The sequence below is a fragment of the Salvelinus namaycush genome, chromosome 37 (assembly GCF_016432855.1).
Source record: "Salvelinus namaycush isolate Seneca chromosome 37, SaNama_1.0, whole genome shotgun sequence".
NCBI lineage: Eukaryota > Metazoa > Chordata > Actinopteri > Salmoniformes > Salmonidae > Salvelinus > Salvelinus namaycush.
In genome coordinates this window covers 19,395,763-19,416,214 of record NC_052343.1, presented here as the reverse complement: position 1 = coordinate 19,416,214, position 20,452 = coordinate 19,395,763, and the positions used below count along the sequence as shown (strand labels likewise).

Sequence of the window (20,452 nt, the reverse complement as noted above, 5' to 3'; positions counted from 1 at the left end):
GACATTGTACTATACCTTCCATGTGCAATGAGCAGCTCCATGGCCTCCTCCACCCTGGCCCTGAGAGAGTCCTCACTGGCCAGGAGCAACAGCAGCTGGGCTGGGGAGAGCTCCAGCAGCATCCCTGTGATCTTACTGGCAAATGCCTGGGGAGGAAGGAACAACACCAGTCAGTCACATTCTGTAGACAGTCCTGAGGTTTTCACTTATTCACCACCCATCACATACAGTATTCCTTGATTGTATATAGATATTATGCATTATAGATTAGATAATGAATGGATACTGCATTTATAGATAAGATACTTTAATTAGAATTAGATTGTTGTAAAGCTGGTAGGTACCGGCTGCATAGCGTGGACGCGGGGGTATAGCCTCTCTCCCAGGGCCTGTCTGTGGGCAGGTAGGGGATCAGGTTCGTCACTGGGGTTCCCCTCCGAGGCTGGCCTGAAGGGCCGGGTGTCAATGGACAGCTGTCTCCTTGAGTCCCTGGAACACACACAGAAGGGAAGGTTAGCTAGCGCCCTCAAACATTCTACACCATCGTGCCGACCCGAACAAAACTGGCCAGTGCAGGCCATTGTCTTACGCCAGATCAATGCTCGTCCCTCAACCAATCGGTCTTGTAGGACGTGGAACACATCTATAAAACTAGATTTTGCTCAACACAAGTTCCTAATTCTGGCTACTACAGCAAACCATGCTCCAGCTAACAGCCTAGTATAAGCTTGTTTGAATGGCCATACGGTAGCTAGTTTAACAGCTTGTTGATTAAGTTGTACAGAACCAAAGTTATGGGACTGCTCTCAGAAATCAGCATGTATGCAACAGACAGCTGCCATTGTGCCTCGCTACTTCGTAACATTTGGCCAACGCGATAACGTTGGAGAGCAGTCTGCTGTGCTGTAGAACTCGGGGCACTAATCACAGCAGAACAAATATGAAAACTCATGTGCATAGCTAGAGGGAGTATTCAGCATTGTGTGTGTGAACTGGTGTTTTCATATGGATTGGAATGTTCGTACATAAAGAATTTCATGAATATGGATTCTACCACCACAAAACACCTTAGCTAGATATAGAATTAGGTGGTGAAGACATCCTCATTACTTCAAAAAAAATATTAGCTACAGGTTCATCGTTTTTGGTAAGATTAACTGACGCTTGAGGATGAACAGGGGTTCAGTGGATGATGTCACCGTGGTAACATTTTTGAATGTTAGGACAGCATATTGTAGTCTGACTTCTTTTTAGCTACCATGAGTTTCTGCGAGTTCAGACAGATCAGTACAGATGGCCGCCATGTTATCCGACGTGAGACAATGCAGTGCAGGACAGAAACTATGGTGGATGCGTAACCAGGTCAGCTAGGCTCGGCTCAGCAGTGTAAAATTTTATTTCGGTGTAGTTGAGTAGAGAGATGTATAAAGCTATAGTTACAACTTTCAAACTATGTTGCATTTGGATTGCTTTGTGTAACACCACCAGCAACTAAAAAGCAATTAATCTACAACGTGGTTGCATCCAGTTGCAATTTTTTTTTCTACTTTTCTACTTTCTATTTCCACAAAATTCTACTTTGTGCACTAGTTGCAAGCAACAGCCAATCAAAATGAATGCGTCGCACATGATCCATTTGAAGGTTCGGAACTCTGACCCAGTTGTCAAGTCAACACAGCTGTCAGTGCTGTGGGAACCGTGATCAAGGTTGGTAGAAGAGACATTAGCCAAACAGGAGCTGTAAATAAATACTGGCATCATGGGAAGTCATGCTTAATGTACATGGTTTGGTAGTCAATGTCATTTTTGAAGTGAACCCAGACCTCTCAGACCAGTTTCAACTGAAATTGACCAACATGAACTGCACTAGCTAGCTTAGTTCATTGCTACCATGGTCATTTTCACTAGCTAGCTAAAGTGTACAGACAGCATTTTGTCCAAATCCATTCTTATACAACCATACGGTTGGATAAACAATTATTAAAATCATGATGTAATGCAGCAGATGACATTAGGTGAGGTACGACTTCTCAAACCATAATGACAATAGCAGCTTCAATTTGATTGGCTGTTGCACGCAATTTCAATCACGTTTGAGTTACTTCGTGTATCAGCAACGTTGCTTGAGATGTCACTTGCAACCTCTAACTGCAACTAAATTTGCTTGAAAGTTGCTTTGTGTAACTTCAGCCTAACACATGAAGGTCAAATGTTTTTTGAAAGGTAACATGTCCTAATAACACACTACAACCACAGGGTTGGTGAGCAGGATGGTTGGTCTCTCACCTGTCTCGATCTCTCCTAGAGCCGGCTCGGAGCCCTCCACTCCTCCGCTCCCTCTCCCGGTCTCTGTTCCTCAGCCGCTGCATCAGATCTACACAGAGGGAGACTTTAGGAAAGATATATATCTCTGTTCTCCTCTGAAATTCCTCTTGCTTCCCCCAGAGTGGTGGTAGCAGTAAGTTGTCACAGTCACCATGTTAAACTGCCATTTGGGTTAAGTAATTAATAAATTGACACTAGTAGTTTCATACTCAATGTCATACTTGAGTTGTAATCGTGATGACACGTACTGCTGGCCTGCATGCCCTTGCTGACGCTCTGTACACAATCCAGGTTGGGCAGCTTGTCATTGGACAGGAAGGCTAGGGCGATGGCCGTGTAGAAGCTACGGGCCACGCCACTACCCTCGCCCGGCTCGTCCTTGAAGGTGACCTTGACGCGGTGCACAGCCATGGGTGTGGTGGTGCAGCGCCGGCCAAAGTGGGTGTTGAGCTGCCTCATGGTCTGCTGGATCAGCTGGTCACGGTCACGGTCCACCTCCAGGGCCAGGTCACGAGACTGGAGGTTACGGAGTTTCTCCATCTCCCGGCGGAACTTAGACTCCTTCACCTCAAAGCCCCCCAGCTCGGTCAGGATCTGGGGACGGGATCAGACAGACAGGATTAAATGTCTGGTTAGATCGTCAACTGTTTTTAATGTTTGACAGATGTTTTTTTTAGTCCTGATCTCATCATGGTAATTGTACTTTTCTTTATTACATGTTTGTCTGTCAAGATCTGGTTACAGAAAGCTGTAGAGACTTGTCTACCGTTCTAAAAGCGTACATTTGGATCCGGTATGCTGATTGGTTGATAGCTGTTAGTTATTCACGATAATCCACAGGTAAAGCCTGTTAACAGTTCCATTTGAATCATCAATTTACTGTTCAACAGCCCAGCCAGGCAATTCATAAACTTTCTAGCCCATCATCTTGGTAAAGGTATTTTTATTTATTTTGTCCATGTCTAGCTGTATATTTTTGTGGATTTCATTGTATTAATGGTTTGGAGCAGGGGAAATACTATAAATATAATACAGTATAATTGTTTAAACACCAATCCCTGAGTGTGCATACCGATCCAGGCTCTGCTCCAACGTCCTCCATGAAGACGCGTCCGAACAGCTCCAGAGACAGACGCCAGCGGCCCAGCAGCATGTCATGGGAGATCACCATCCCCATGAAACTACAGTGGGGTCTGGAGAGGAGGACAGAGAGATTATATACTTCCTAGTTAATATTACAGTGGGGTCTGGAGAACACAGGAGAGGGCACAGAGATGTTACTTCCTTGTTAATACCAAAGATGGGAGTGTAAGGAACATTTACATATGCAGTTGTAAGACGCAAAGAGGGAGAACATGTCTATTTATTTATGTAACCTAACTATATTCATTGTTTCCTTACTGAAGCAAAAAGAGAGCGACCTGAGAAAGCAAACCTAGATGGCATTTTCATTTATTTACTAGCCACTAAGACACGTGTACCATACCTAAAGGAAGGAAGCGGGGGTCCATCGCTCTCAGTGAGGCCTATTTCAGCCAGGAGGCTGCTCTTCAGCTGGGCAGCTAGGTCGTGGGGTGAGGGGCCTGGCTTTGGAGCCACTAGCTCCTGGTCCATGGGCTGGTCCTCTCTGCCGCGCTGACTAGTCTCCATACTCATCACGTTCTTCAGGTTGGCTGAGTAGGACATCTTGGTGGGTAGGATCTGTAGGACACAACACAGCTGTGGTTGTAGTGAATGGTGCTATAATGAATGTTTTTTTTAAATGATGGAAATGTACTGTGAAGACTGTGGCTCTGCTCCAATAATTTGATGCATCTTCCCTTCCTCTTTTTCCTTCCATGAAGTACTAATCACTGATCTAACATGGATTGGCGTTAGCAAGCTTTCCAGTTTCCATTGCATTGCTTTCACCAATCCAGCCATGTTAGACCAGTGATTCTTTCAAGAAGGGGGGGATGAGGGAAGGATGCATGTTGATTGAAGAGATGAGGGATAAAGGAAGGATGCATGATAAGAGTATTAGAGCAGGGCTGGTGTGTTGTCAGGGCGGGCAGTGCGTTATGTATACCTGAGAGGAGCCCATGTTAACCTCCATGCAGCTGCGGTCCAGGGTGGCCTCGGCCAGGCCTTTGCTTGCTGTGTACGAGGACGAGTACAGGCCCTGACTAGGACGGCCAAACAGATCCTCCTTCCTTGCATTGGGCTGGGAGGTAGAAAAATGTAAAATAAGTTGCAGTGTCATTATTGTAACAAACTAAAAACAGATTAACAACGTATTGGTAGTGGTGGATTTATTGACTTCTAGTGTATATTGCACTGCTTGCCCCATAAAGGTATAAGTAGGCAAATAAGCTCTATAACTGTGTTTTAACATAACTACTGTCTGGCATCAATTACACTGCATTAAGGATTATAAAGAGGCTGTTTTGGGAGCCCGTTAGGACTTCACCTGCACATGTCACTTTAATTCAATTTCCCTCATAGATAGTTATCAATAAAATCTCACAATAAAGTGCAGTGTTTCAGATTTGCCTGCTGGGGGCAAGGAGACCCTCAGTGCCGCTAAAACCATTGACAACTAAAATCTGTTTAAGGGGTTATTAAATAAATGTTAAAACTATTTGGTTGTAATATCTTAACCTCATGAAGAGCATAGTCAGAACTACACAGTTCAGATTATTCCATATTTAGCTCTCAGAGTTAAACAACAAGTATCCATGCTTGTCATGATCAGTAAACATCAATTGGCCATGTAATTTCAGATATGTTGAGGCTACCCTGACGTCTCTCAATAACCTTTAGTTAGATATTTGAGTGAAAAGTAAACTAACTATACCTGATAAGTATGAGTGGTTTAGGTTCATTTCCCCATCCTTTGTGGGCTCTGCTTGTCAAGCAGCAGAAGGGCACATTTGCTGATGTAAGCCTATTGTTAGCTGATAATGTTTACTTTGCAAGCTACCGGTAGAAACGTTGTACAGTTGGCTAAACATAGTGCTAAGTAGACCTTATATACTTTTTTTCTCCAACCAACATAGACCTACTTAGTGAAGTTAGCTAACATAAACCCTTAACATTTCTTGGTGTTTAAATCGCAATTGCTACTGACAAACCTGATTAATGGACCACGTCAAATTGGCTAGCCAATAAAATACAACATCAATACGGCTAGTTAACAAGCTAACTTTCAGGGGATAACTAGAAGTCTATATCCAAATATTGTTTAATTTGCTTGGCATCTATAGAGGTGATGACAGTAGTCCGAATGACAATTTGACGAGGACTTGCCAATGTCAAGCTCTTTCCAAATGCCTAACCTCTGATGAAGCAAACTAGGCGACATAGTTTGCTTAGCTAGCTAGATGCCAAATGATAGGTTACCCTCATTTATCTGAAAATACATGATCAATTGATGTTTACTGATCATGAAAAACATGCAGTTACTTGCTGTATAACTTTGATGATAGAGCTAAATGTGGAATAATCCGAACTGTGTAGTTCTGACTATGCTCTTCAAAGTGATGATATTAAAACCAAATAGTTAACAATCCCTTAAAAACAGCATGTACTTGTCAATGGTTTTAGTGGAGCTGGGGGTCTCCTTGCCCCCCAGCAGCCAAAATCTAACGCTCTGCACTGTATTGTGACGTTTTATTGTTAACGACCTATACCGGTCAGTGCAAATGAAAGAAATGCACTAACCTGCAGGAGGTGAGGCTGGTCTGCCAGGGGGATGGCCTCAGCCAGGGGGACCTCGAAGGGGTTGGGGGGGATACAGCCCAGGAAGGTCATGGAGTCAGAGCGCCGGAAGAACGGGTGGTTCTGTCCCGTCTCAGAAGGGACCGGGTCATCCTCCTTATCCTGGAGCGTGGAGCCTGAGAGAGAGAGAGAGAGAGGTCAGCACTGCTTCCCTACATTTCTCCACACCACAAAAGACCACTGGGAAAGACTGGCCAAAAAACAACTGTACATAGTTCAAACTGCCTATCACCTACATCAGGGCTCTTCAACCCAGCAGTTCCTGGAGAGCTACCGTCCTGAAGATTCACGGCAACTGTAATCACACGCACCTGATTCTAATAATTAGCTGGTTGATAATCTGAATCAAGTTACTTAAAACTGGGGTTGGAGTGAAAACCTACGAGGGTAGCTCTCCATGAACAGGTATGGAGAGCAATGACCTACAGTGACGTGTTAAAGTATTTGCCCCCTTCCTGATTTTCTCTATTTTTGCTACTGAATTTTATCAGAACTTCAACTAAAACCTAATATTAGATAAAGGGAACCTGAGTTTGTTAATTAAATAAATAAAATAAGTATACATTTGAGTTATTATTAAAGTGATGCAACACCCAATTCCCCTGTGTGAAAAAGTAATTGCCCCTTACACTCAGTAACCGGTTGTGCCACCTTTAGCTGCAAAGACAGCAACCAAATGCTTCCTGTAGTTGTTGAGTGGCTAAACGCCGTGAAGAAATTTTGGCCAATTCTTGCATGCAGAACTGCTTTAGCTTGGCAACATTTCTGGCTTCACGAACTGCTCAGTTCAAGTCCTACCACAAAGTCGTCTCAATTAGGATTAGGTCTGGACTTTGACTATGCCATTCCAAAACTTAAAATTTGTCGCTTTAACCATTTTCATGTAGAATTGTGTATTTTGGATCATTTTCTTGCTGCATGACCCAGATGCGCTTCAGCTTCAACTCACAGACGGATGGCCTGACATTCTCCTGTAGAATTCTCTGATGCAGAGCAGAATTCACGGTTCCTTCTATTAAGGCAAGTCATCCAGGTCCTGAGGCAGCAAAGCATCCCCAAACCGTCACACTACCACCACCATGCTTGACCGTTGGTATGAGTTTCTTAATGTGGAATGCAGTGTTTAGTTTTCACCAGACATAATGGGACCCATCTCATCCAAAAACTTGACTCAAGTTTGCCAAAAAGCACCTGAAGAATTACATTTCTATGGACAGATGAGTCAGACGACATGGGTCCCATTATGCCTGCCGAAAACCAAACACTGTATTCCACAGTAAGAACTTTAATGGTCAAGCATGTTTATTTTTTTATTGAATCCTTGTTTTACTAGGTAAGTTGACTGAGAACACATTCTCATTTACAGCAACAACCTGGGGAATAGTTACAGGGGAGAGGGGGATGAATGAGCCAATTGTAAGCTGGGGATGATTAGGTGACCGGCCAGATTGGGGATATTAGCCAGGACACTGATTTGTATTTATTATGGATCCCCATTAGCTGCCAAAGCAGCAGCTACTCTCCTGGGGTCCAGCAAAATTAAAGGCAGTTTAAACAAATTTAAAAACATACAATACATTCAGATTTCACAACACACTGTGCCCTCAGGCCCCTACTCCACCACTACAACATATCTACAGTACTAAATCCATGTGTATGTATAGTGAGTATGTTATCGTGTGTGTGTATGCATGTGTCTGTGCCAATGTTTGTGTTGCTTCACAGTCTCCGCTGTTCCATAAGGTGTTATTTTAATCAGTTTTAAAAAAAATCTAATTTGACTGCTTGCGTCAGTTACCTGATGTGGAATAGCGTTCCATGTAGTCATGGCTCTATGTAGTACTGTGTGCCTTCCATAGTCTGTTCTGGACTTGGACTGTGAAGGGCCCTCTTGTGGCATGTCTTGTGGGGTATGCATGGGTGTCCGAGCTCTGTGCCAGTAGTTTAGACAGAGAGCTCATAAATAAAAGTAGTGATAAAGTCAAATCTCTCCTCCACTTTCAGCCAGGAGAGATTGATATGCATACTATTAATATTAGCTCTCTGTGTACATCCAAGGGCAAGCCGTGCTGCCCTGTTCTGAGCCAATTGCAATTTTCCTAAGTCCTTTTTTGTGGCACCCGACAAAACTAGGGCCTGTAGAACCTGCCTTGTTAGTGTTGTTAAGGCAGAGCATCACTATTATAGATAGACTTCTCTCCATCTTAGCTACTACTGCATCAATATGTTTTGACCATGACAGTTTACAATCTAGGGATACTCCAAGCAGTTTAGTCATCTCAACTTGCTCAATTTCCACATTACTACAAGATTTAGTTGAGGATTAGGGTTTAGTGAGTGTTTTTTTCTAAATACAATGCTTTTAGTTTTAGAAATATTTATGGCTAACTTATTCCTTGCCACCCACTCAAACTAACTGCAGCTCTTTGTTGAGTGTTGCAGTCATTTCAGTTGCTGTAGTAGCTGACGTGTATAGTGTTGAGTCATCTGGATCCATAGACACACTGGCTTTACTCAAAGTCAGTGGCATGTCGTTAGTAAAAATTTAATAAAAACAAAGGGCCTAAACAGCTACCCTGGGGAATTCCTGATTCTAACTGGTTTATATTTGAGAGGCTTCCATTAAAAGAACACTGTGTTCTGTTTGACTGGTAACTCTTTATCCACAATATAGCAAGGTGTGTAAAGCCATAATACAAGTTTTTCTGGCAGCAGACTATGATCGATAATGTCAAAAGCTGCACTGAAGTCTAACAAGACAGCCCCCACAATCATTTTATCAATTTCTCTCAGCCAATCAATCATTTGTTTAAGTGCTGTGCTTGTTGAGTGTCCTTCCCTATAGGCATGCTGAAATTATGTTGTCAATTTGTTTACTGTGAAATAGCATTGTATCTGGTCAAAAACCCATTTTTCCCAGAAGTTCACTAAGGGTTGGTAACAGGCTGATTCGTTGGCTATTTGAGCCAGTAAAGGGTACTTTGCTATTCTTGGGTAGCGGAATGACTTTAGCTTCTCTCCAGGCCTGAGGGAACACGCTCTTTAGTAGGCTTAAATTAAAGATGTGTCAAGTAGGAGTGGCAATATCCTCAGTAATTTTCCATCCAGATTGTCAGACCCTGGTGGCTTGTCATTGTTGATAGACAATTTTCTCACCTCTTCCACACTGACTTTACGGTATTCAAAAGAACAATTGTCTTTCACAATTTGGTCCGATATACTTGTGTAGTGTCAGTGTTTATTGCTGGCATGTCATCCCTAAGTTTGCTTATCTTGCCAATGAAAAAGTCATTAAAGTAGTTTGCAATATCAGTGGGCTTTGTGATGGAGTCGTCCGATTCAATGACTGAAGGAGCTAGTTAGCTTCTTTCCCCAAAAAGTTCATAAGGTGCCCTAAAGCATTTTACTATTATTCTTTATCTTTGTTTCATAGTGTAGTTTATTTTTATTTAGTTTAGTCACATTTTCTTAATTTGCAGTATGTTTGCCAATCAGTTGGACTGCCAGACTTAATTGCCATACCTTTAGCCTCATCCCTCTCAACCATACAATTCCTCATCAATCCAAGGGGATTTAAAAGTTTTTACAGTAATATTCTTAATGGATGCGTGCTTATTAGTAACTGGAATAAGTAGTTTCATAAACGTGTCAAGTGCAGCGTCTGATTGCTCCTCATTACACACCAGCAAATATTCTTTACATCAAAACTTATTGTATGACCTCATACACTATATTAGGCCCAGCCTTTGGAACTTTGGTTTTCCTAGATATTGCTATTATATTGTGATCACTACATTATATGGATTTGGATACTATTTTAAAGCACATATCTGCAGCGTTAGTAAAGAGGTGATCAATACGTGATGATTTAATTCCTGTGCTGTTTGTAATTACCCTGGTAGGTTGACTGACAACCTGATCCAGGTTGCAGGCACTTGTTAGAGTTCAAGGTTTTTTCCTGAGTGGGCAGCTTGATAGCAAGTCAATATTTAAAATCACCCAGAAGATATACTTCTCTGTTGATACATATATTATCAAGCATTTCACACATATTATCCAGATACTGACTGTTAGCACTTGGTGTGCTATAGAAGCTTCCTACAAGAATGGGCTTTAGGTGAGGCAGATGAACCTGTAGCCATATTACTTCAATAGTATTTAACATTAGATCTAAGCTTTACAGGAATGTGGTTCTGAATATAGATCGCAACACCGCCTCCGTGGGCTTTTCGGTAGATGCTATAACCGTGTATGTAGCAATACGTGATGAATACACTGTATCAAAGGTATTATCCAAGTGAGTTTGAGATAGAATATGAATGTAATCTGTTACAAGCAAGTCATTGACTTCATGGACCAAGTTTCTTAGGCTACATATGTTAATATGGGCTATTTTTAGCACTTTTCTGGGTTGCTTGATTGTTTTTAATGCTTTACTGGGAAGCTTAGAGGTAGACTTACTCATGTTATTTACATTGGAGCGGATAGTGCAGGGTGAGCTGCATAAAGTGGTCTTCCTATTATTGCACACCGCCTCAGTGCTAACAGTGTAACTCTGGTTTACAAGCTCATGATTACCGCTTACAATAGCTGTAAGATAGACGTATTTGGTGCAATTAGGGGTACATAAATTAAATGACTTACATTGTGTTTGCCAATGCCCCTAAGATCATATACACTTGATGCAGCATTATGACGACTCGTCACAATGGTAGGGATTAACTGAGCTGGTCTTGGATTATTTACCAGTCATTGTTTTTTTGTTGTTGAGTTTAGTTTGTTTTATTTTTACAGGGACAGTGCACATTAATCAACGTTTCAGTAAAAGTGCCAGTTTTAGCCAGCCGGCTAATTTTCAACCGCAGTCCCTGGACAGGTTATTAAAAACAATTACAATATAGACAATCATTGAGCAGTGAGCACACTCAGAGCAACATAGGACAAGCAAGACATAGCATACAGACAGAGCAACATAGAACAAAAAGAAGCAAGACAAAATTCATAAAAGCAACAAAGTGTTTCCACACCTCACAAGCTACAGACAACATGGAAAGCGGCAATACACAGCTAGGGATTATGTTTACAACTCTGATTGACCTTTAGCCATGTCTTCATGAATTTTGTGAAAATGTGATATGTGGTGCAGTTGTGTGTGTCTGATGGCAGTGTATTCCAGACATGGGAAGCTCTCAGAGAAAGCAGATTTACTAAAGGTGCTTTTCCTTAAGGCAACTATACAGTCACCTCTCATGGCAGACCTTGTGGATCTGCTGCCATATGTTTGGGTTTCTGTTTAACAAAAATACTGAGTGGAGGGGGAGCCAGGCCATTTAGGATCTTGAATACAAGACATGTGTCAGTGTATTGCACAAGATTTTCCCAACTCAGGAGCTCATGCTTTCTGAGGATGTAACAGTGATGATGGCTATTGGGCTTCCTATCAGGCACTTTGAGAGCCTGTTTGTAGACAGACTGAATAGGTTTTAATGTTGTCAGCAAGCTTGGGCCCAACTAGTCAAGCAGTATGTTAAGTGGGGGAGTATCATAGATTTGAAGTACAGTTTTGCTACCTCTGTAGTCAAACAATTTTTTAAGATTCTACCAGATCAATTTAGAATTTCCCTTGGCTTCACCAATTATGTTAATAAAACAGTTTGCCTTGGCCTGCCTGATTTCTTTCATCACCTTATTTCTCAACATGGTAAACCTACATCTGTCATGCTCTAATTTTGATTTTAGGGCTATTTTTAGAGCATAATCTCGTTCTTTCACCAATTTCCAGATGTCTCCATTTAGCCAAGGAAGAGTGCTCTTTTGGCCAGGTTTGGATTTGATTTTCTTTAGGAAACCATTTATTGTAGTCTGGATTGTGGATAGAAAAACCTGACAATCAGTTTCCACGTCTGTATAGGACAAGAGATCATTCCAGTTAATTCCCTTAATTGCGTTTTCAAAATAGTTAAATTCAGTCTTAGGTATTCTTAGTTGATCCGGCTTTCTAACAGTAGAGAGGTTAAACCTTTGTTTTCTGAATTTTTATAATGAGTATTTATGTATTTGAATTTGGCGCCCAGCAGTTTCACTGGCTGTTGAAGGTGGGACGCTAACGTCTCACGTACCCAAGAGAGGTTAATGTAAATCATCACACCCCCTCTTCCTTCAATCCTGTCTCTCCTGAAAACATTGTAGCCAGGCACAATCAAAGAAGCATATGGAGAGTTTTTATGGAGCCATGTCTCTGAGAGGCAGAGGAAGTCAAGGTTGGAGTCTGTGAGTAGATGTTGAATTTGATCACTTTTTGGAATGACACTACGAATGTTCAAGTGCCCCCCTAGTAGTCCCTTGGGCTTAGCTCGTGGGTCCCAGATGACTCGAGAGTGATTGACACATTGAAAAAAGTTAAATGTTCTGTGTTTTCTGGCGGCTGGGTTTAGGCCATTTTGTTTCGTTTTGATTAGGGGCAGTTCGGTAGCGCAATTAACAATCCCTCCCGCCTGCACTGGATGCGGGGAACTAACTAAAACAGCTTGCGTACCAGAAGCAGAGTTAGGGATCGCATATAGCGACTTGGGTATGTTTGAAGAGTCAAAATCTATCCTGGAGTCGGGTGAGTAGAGAGAAACCACGGGACCATAGCACTCACCCACTTCCACAGCGGCGACGATCAGTGGACGAGGCCATCCACTGAATTCCACTCCGGTGAGTATCACTGGCTCGGTGATGTTAGGCCCAGGATTAAGTTGCACATCCCCGGAGAGCAGGAGGGTAGTGAACAGGTAGTTTCAGTTTCCGATAAATGTTGGACTTGTGTTTGTTACGCCTAAGCGGTTCAGCGGAATAGGGAGCGAGGTAGACTTGGCCATTATTCAGAACATTATGGTATGCTGTGTACTGTCCGCTCCCGTGGAACGGTGAACCAATGTGTTTGGTGTTGATATTCTCTGGCAGTAGATTTATTGTGTCATCCCAGCAAGAACACACTGAGATTATCAGTAGAGCAGCTACATAACTGACAATCATGGCAAAGTACTGGAGATAAAACACATAATTGTACTTACACTCTTTGCATGAGTTACTTAGCTGGGGTTGTCGTACACCTGATGTTTTAGATAAAATAAAAGCATTCGTATGAGAAGCGGCACCTGCCACACCTCCTTGTCTTCCGTCCGCCATTATTATTGTTATTATTATTATTGTTTTAATGCAGCCATGAAATGCGTGGACAGAGTCCAGGAGCCAAGATGATTTGGATGGACTCAGTCATTCCTGAGAGTGTCTTCTGCTTCCAGAAGGTGTCAAAGTTATCAATAAAAGTGACTCCAGCAGAGCTACAGTAGTCTTTAGCCAGATGTGTATTGCCAGCAGTCTGCTGAATCTTTCACACCTGCGGCCCAACGATGGTACTGGACCTGAAATTATTGGCTGTTTTTTTGGAGTCTTTTAAAGCTAAATTCAGTTCTTTAAAATCCATTTTTAAATGTTCAGAGCTAGCCCTCCTGATGTCGTTTGACCCCACATGGCCTACGACAGTGTCAGCTCCGGGCATCTGTGGTAGAACAGAAGGAAGCAGCCTTATGTCCTGTACTCGTGCTCCTGGGTAGCACAGGGTTTTTGCCTTGGGGACCGAGATGTTTCTCACCATAGAGCTGCCTATGATGACAGCTGGTGATGTTGAATGGCCCGGGTCTCTACGGCAGCCTCACGGTCTGGTGAGGTTGGGAGCTCCGAGGATCTGAACCCGAGGTAGAAGCCACCGGAGAGGGAGACAGAACCGAGGACGAAGACGCAGGTACCTCCGGATTCGATCTTGATTGAGAAGCCACCAAGGGCCAAGGCTCCGGAACCTCTGGATCCAGGGCGGCAAAGCTGTTTTTGGTCCGTGTCAGTTCCGGGTTCAACATCTCCATGGAGACCCTCGTTGCCAGAGGACACCTTCGACTTCCACGCCGAGTGACGTACCTCCATGGCTGGTTGATTGGGTTGAGATCAGCTCTGTTCTCCAGGGAAGGGGGAGACCCCTTCGGGGATGGAACCCTGCCTAACACCAGCCAGTCGGCTGTGGAGAGCCGACACGGCGGCAAAACTTCCACCAGACCAGAGTGGCGTCCAGCTACTGGGGTGGAAGGAAAAAGTAGGTGGCCGTGGGTTCCCCAGTAGCTTATGTAGGTTTGCTACTTGCTTGCTAAGAGTAGCTACTTCGCTCCTGTAGTCCTCCGCAAGCAAGCAGTTGCTACATTGAAAGTCAGTGCGGTCCACATTGTCCCGGGAACAAAGCAAAGTAAACAACTCCTGCAACGCTGGAAACTTTCAATAGCGGCCTCCATTTGAGTCCGCCGAGCCAGCTAGGCTTCGCGTCACTCACCCTATACGGAATCTGGCAGGATCCCGGGAGAGATGGCAGCGCTCACAAAAATGTAGCCCAACAGAGCCGCAGGCTCCAAAATAAAAGTATATAAAAACACTGTCGGCTTTTAAACCAAGGTCTTTAGTTCAGGTTTCAGCGTTCGACAACATACGTCGCGTTCTGATGACGTGCTGTTGCTACATGACACCCCTACTCTTACGATAAGTGCCATGGGATCTTTAGTGACCACAGAGTCAGGACACCCGTTTAACGTCCCATCCCGAAAGACAGCACCCTACACAGGGCAATGTCCCCAATCACTGCCCTGGGGCATTTGGATATTACATTTTTTTAGACCAGAGGAAAGGGTGCCTCCTACTGGCCCTTAAACACCACTCCCAGCAGCATCTGGAATCCCATCCAGGGACATATCAGGATCAACCCTGCTTAGCTTCAGAAGCTAGTTTGGGTCTGCTTTGCTGCCTCAGGACCTGGACGACTTGCCTTAATAGAAGGAGCCATAAATTCTGCTCTGTACCAGAATTCTACAGGAGAATGTAAGGCCATCCGTCTGTGAGCTGAAGCGCAACTGGGTCACGCAGCAAGACAATGATCAAAACACACAATCATGTCTACATGAAAGTGGCAAAAAAGCAACACATTTTAAGTTTTGGAATGTTCTAGTCCAGTGGTTCCCAAACTTTTTAATAGTCCCGTACCCCTTCAAACATGCAACCTCCAGCTGCGTACCCCCTCTAGCACCAGGATCAGGGCATTCAAATGTTGTTTTGCCATCATTGTAAGCCTGCCACACACACACAATACAACACATTCATTAAACATAAGAATGAGTCAGTTTGTTACAACCGGGCTTGTGGGAAGTGACAAAGAGCTCTTATAGGACCAGGGCACAAATAATAATCAATAATTTAGCTCTTTATTTAACCATCTTACATATAAAATCTTATTAATCAAATTGTGAATAACTCACCACAGGTTAATGAGAAGGATGTGCTTGAAAGGATGCACATAACTAATGTTGGGTTGTATTGGAGAGACTCAGTCTTAAATCATTTCCCACACAGTCTGTGCCTGTATTTAGTTTTCATGCTAGTGAGGGCCGAGTATCCACTCTCACATAGGTACGTGGTTGCAAAGGGCATCAGTCTTTAACAGAGTGATTTGTCAAAGGAAAACACTCTGAGCGCAGCCCTTTGCAGAAACCTGGCAGTGACTTTGATTGAATTACATTTTCTCAGAATATCGTTGGAATTTCGATGAGGCTCTCTTGTTCAGATATCGGGTAAGTGGACTGGAGGCAGGGCATGAAAGGGATAACGATTCCAGTTTGTGTCGTCCGTTTCGGAAAGTATCTGCGTAATTGCGCACCCAGCTCACTCAAGTGCTTCACTATATCACATTTGACATTGTCCGTAAGCTTGAGTTCTTTTGCACACAAAAAAATCATACAATGATGGAAAGACCTGTGTGTTGTCCTTGTTAATGTAGACAGAAAAGAGCTCCAACTTCTTAATCATAGCCTCAATTTTGTTCTGCACATTGAATATAGTTGCGGACAGTCCCTGTAATCCTAGATTCAAATCATTCAGGCGAGAAAAAAACATCACCCAGATAGGCCAGTCGTATGAGAAACTCATCATGCAAGCGGTCAGACAAGTGAAAATGGTCAGTAAATAAAACTAAGCTTGTTATTTATTTATTATTATATATTTATTTTTTTAAACGTGTCAATACTTTTCCCCTTGATAACCAGCGCAATTCTGTATGTTGTAAACGCGTTACATGGTCACTGCCCATATCATTGCATAATGCAGAAACTACACGAGAGTTCAGGGGCCTTGCTTTAAAAATACCCTCTCATGTCCTGGTTTCCAGTGGTTTTCCTTAATTGACCCCCCATAAACGTAATGGACATATACCAGGAGCTGTGCCACCACATCTGTTGACTCATCCAGCTGTAACGCATATAATTCACCGATGCGTCATGAGACAGTGTTTGATGAAGGCTTTGTCTGTATAGTTTTTGGCATTTTCCCCCAGCATTGTCCCAGCCATATCCACGGCAGCAGGAAGAATTAAGTCCTCCACAATAGTATGGGGCTTGCCTGTCCTAGCCACTCGGTAGCTCACCATATAAAATGCTTCTAGCCCCTTCTTATTAATGGTATCTGTTGCTTTTATACATGTCTTACTACTCGAAAGTTGTCTTAATTCTGGCCCAAAAAAACGTGTGGCTTATTTTTCTAATTGCCATGTTTTATTTCTAAATGTCTACACAAGAGTGAAGGTTTCCCGCGAGAGAGTAACAGTTAATGTGATTGGATGTTAATTATTTGACTAGGCTACCTGTATTTGACATTGTGTTGTTATTTCGCTGAACACTAGACGGTTTAATTCCATTTTTAGCAGTGAAACGATGCTACTCAGGCAAGAAAGGAAAAAAAAAACTCAGCCAGATGTATAGCCCCATTGGAAAATATAAAATGCACTGTTAGAAAATTTGAAATCCCTTTTAATTGGCGCACCCCTGACGGCATTACGCGTACCCCAGTTTGGGAATACCTGGTCTAGTCTAAGTCCAGACCTAATTCCAATTTAGTTGTTGCGGCAGGACTTGAAAAAAGCAGTTCATGCTTGAAAACCCACAAATATCACCGAGTTAAAGCAGTTCTGCATGGAAGAGTGGGCCAAAAGTCCTCCACATCGACGTGAGAGACTGATCAACAACTACAGAAGCTTTTGGTTGGAGTCATTACAGTTAAAGGTGGCACGACCAGTTACTGAGTGTAAGGGGCAATTACTTTTTCAAACAGGGGCATTGGGTTGTGCATAACCTTGTTTATAAAATAAGTATGTAATTGTGTTAAAGGTTACCTGAGTGAACACATATCTAATATTAGGTTTTGGTTGAAGATCTGATAACATTCAGTATCAAAAATATGCAGAAGTAGAGAAAATTAGAAAAGGGGCAAATACTTTTTCACTAACAGTGACTAAAGCTGGCTGATTGAGCAAACAGTTTAAGTGTCGTTTGTCAGATTTAAGTGACTCAAAAAGGGCAAAACTGTTTGTCTAATCTGAACTTAACTGTACCTTTGGGAGCTGCCCTCTTCTTTTTTCCTCGTTTCTGCCTAACTGCCTTTCTTCTGGCTTGTCTGCCTTCCAATACCAGAAAACAACCTAACAGTGCTCCGCATATCAATGGACTAGTAACTCACTCTTAAAATGTCTATCAATCAAACTGAGGTGAAAAATAATAGGTTAAGACACCTGTATGAGAACACTTCAAATAGAACACACAAATATCAAAGCATATCATTCATAAATCGATTAACTTACTTTGATTGGTGTCCTCGTCATTCTCATGTTCAGAATCTTCATTGTCCAGTCCCAGTTCCAGAATCTCACGGCTCCTGTGGGGTAAACTAATAGAGTTAAATCACACTGAACATTTGACATGCGGGTCATTTTCTAAGGGGAGTCAGTGGCTCCTTCTCAATAAGGCTTTCCTTGATTCCTCACGTCCTCACTTCCTTCTCAAAAAGCATTGCAGAAGAAGCCAAGGTCAGAGGTGAGGAATGGAGAAAACAGTCGAGAAAGAGTCAGTGTAAACATGTCCATCCATTCCAGGGGAGTCAATACCTCTTGCGGTCCATCTGTGTTGTGTCCAGAGTTGTCTGCTGGTTCATGGCTTTGATCCAGTAGATGAGGGCCTGGAAGACGTAGGCCACGTGTTTGAGAGAACACACATCCAGCACAGGCAGAACGTCAGAGTGCTCGTCATTATGGGAACGCATCAGAGAGAGGGCATAGTTCAGGAAGTCTCCCCGCGCTGACATCATCCCCTGACGCACTGTCAGTAGAGTGGCCGCACGCCTGGGAGGAAGGAACACACACACATCAGCGACTTGAAATATAATCCATAAACAATTGCAAACTAGTGGGGGCCTATGAAACACTGCTGATTGCCAATAACACATTCTACTATTTTGGGTTACACTTATTTTACCCAGACCTCCGTCCCTCCAAGGTGCGGAGGCTGGCTTCCTCGCGGGCGGTCATGCGCTCCCTGCGGGCGGAGTGCTGCGAGGCGTGGAGGGGGTGGGATGGGTGTCCGGGGTCGCCTGCTGAGGACAGGGCCGAGCCGTAACGCAGCTGAGCCTCTGTAGAGTCCATGATGGACACCATCCAGTTCCACGTAGGGATCAGCTTCTCCTCAACAAAGTTCTGGTGGTATAACACACAGATAAGGTTGATTCAGTCAGAACGTCAATAACACTTGTGTAGTGTAAAAGTCAATCAAATTTGCATCTCCACAAAACGGTTGGAGTCACTTTAGTCAGAAAGGTGTCTATTGCTTCTTATCCCATAGGTACAACAGAATAATTATCCTATAAAATACTTCCAGAACCACTTTGTTGACACTAACATGTGACCATTGGTAGGTAACATAATGCAATGTGATCTGTGTGTGGGTCTGTGTCACCTGCAGGTTGACAGCGTCCTGGTAGGTGAGTTTGACTGCAGCAGGGTACTGGGAGTAGACCAGGTGGTTGTACTTGGGGATGAGGCTCATCAGGTCAGAGATCTGTCTGATGACGATGCTGTAGGCCCGGGCTAAGCTGGAGGCTGACGTCAGGTAGCTGGACGAGTTGGAGGCCTCCAGAGCTGCAGCCGCAGCGGCCGCGCTGGTGCTGATGGCACTGCTGCGCCGCAGGTTGGACGGGTCGATGTAGATCAGACCTGTGGAGCTCGCTGCTGGGCACAGAGACATGAGCGTCAGCACAGACAGACCTCACCAACATAGTCCCCAGCAAAACATAACACCAAAAAACTTCCCACTGACTCAGTCCAATACGCTCTTGCGATAGAATGACAGACAAAAGATATTTTTAAAAATCAATACAAGACTGTCCTAAATGCAGTCCATCTTGGATGTGTCAATATGAGAGTACTGGTGTGTACGGCACAGATTGTGTGCGTGTAGTAGTATTAGTGCTGACCAGCAGGGGTGGAGGAGCTGGAGGGGGCGCTGCCCGTGGCTCTCTGGCTGGGGGTGTTGCGTACAGCCCACTGCATGGAGCGCGGCGCCTGGGCAGCACTGTTGACGTGGGAGGCGGTGGTGGTCCTCTCCAAGGGCTCGTCCAATAGAAAGGTCTCCTGGTCCACGTCGTCGCTCTGGCTGCTGCTGCTGTCCGAGTCGCTTGAGTCGTTGGACTGGGAGTCGTCCTCTGAAAAGAAGGCAGGGACACTGCTGGCACCTTGGTGGAGAGGGATGGGAAGACGAAGGGGGATAAGAGCGGGATGGGGAAATAGAGGAGGAAGAGGAAACAGAGGAGAGATGAGTGTGTGGCACTGCTCACCTTGCCAGGTAGCAGGAGTGCAGGTTAGTGTTCCACACCACCACAAGACTGCTAGCTAGCTACCATGTTATATTGAGCGGCTCAACAGAGCTTAAACAACGCTGCTTCTTGTTGTTCAAATTAGGCTAAAGTACCACAGTTTCACCAGGGTGCAGTTTTTAGAAAGTTATTTCGCCTATCGCATAGGAATAAACACAAAGAAATATAATAAATAGAACAGACTAATCATTGGCTTTAATGGGGACTCCCGTTCTATTCATTCTGTTTCCAGCTATGCATTTAATCCTATCTGATGGGCTAAATCCAGATCGATCCCTCTGAAAACATGGGACCATCATGTTTATATTTCTATTGTTGGTCTTATTTTTGAGTGATCTTAGTAGTGTCTGACGGGAAAAAGACACCATAATTATACATTTTTCCTGACTTTGCCATATCAAAAGCAATTACAACCACAAACAAAGAATCAAAGGCAAAATGTAGATGGACACAAGGGAGGAACCCCACACCAGCTAGCAGGTCTAAAGATATAGTGATTAGTTTGTTATTCAGGGAGAAACACCAACAAGACAGACTTGGGAGTAAGATATTATTAGTTGATGAGAACCATGGTGATATGTGAGATGGAGGGCAATACTGG

The 20,452-nt window shown here is 43.6% G+C and overlaps 1 protein-coding gene across 5 annotated transcripts in view; it reads right to left on the bottom strand.

Moving 5' to 3' along the window:
• Positions 1-20,452, bottom strand: part of LOC120031034 (E3 ubiquitin-protein ligase UBR5-like) — a 46,539-nt gene that overhangs the window by 3,567 nt on the left and 22,520 nt on the right. For 2 of the 5 annotated variants that reach the window (XM_038976564.1, XM_038976566.1), the window contains exons 36-48: positions 19,453-19,710; positions 18,936-19,204; positions 18,465-18,676; positions 18,092-18,325; positions 17,789-17,862; positions 6,028-6,200; positions 4,394-4,528; positions 3,812-4,026; positions 3,398-3,518; positions 2,547-2,919; positions 2,287-2,374; positions 345-489; positions 16-146 (exon numbers count right to left, since the gene is read on the bottom strand). In XM_038976564.1, the coding sequence (XP_038832492.1) occupies positions 16-146; positions 345-489; positions 2,287-2,374; positions 2,547-2,919; positions 3,398-3,518; positions 3,812-4,026; positions 4,394-4,528; positions 6,028-6,200; positions 17,789-17,862; positions 18,092-18,325; positions 18,465-18,676; positions 18,936-19,204; positions 19,453-19,710 (2,428 nt within the window). Of the gene's footprint in view, positions 1-15; positions 147-344; positions 490-2,286; positions 2,375-2,546; positions 2,920-3,397; positions 3,519-3,811; positions 4,027-4,393; positions 4,529-6,027; positions 6,201-17,788; positions 17,863-18,091; positions 18,326-18,458; positions 18,677-18,935; positions 19,208-19,452; positions 19,711-20,452 lie in introns of all 5 variants that reach the window. The other 3 variants (XM_038976563.1, XM_038976567.1, XM_038976565.1) reach the window with 3 other exon arrangements.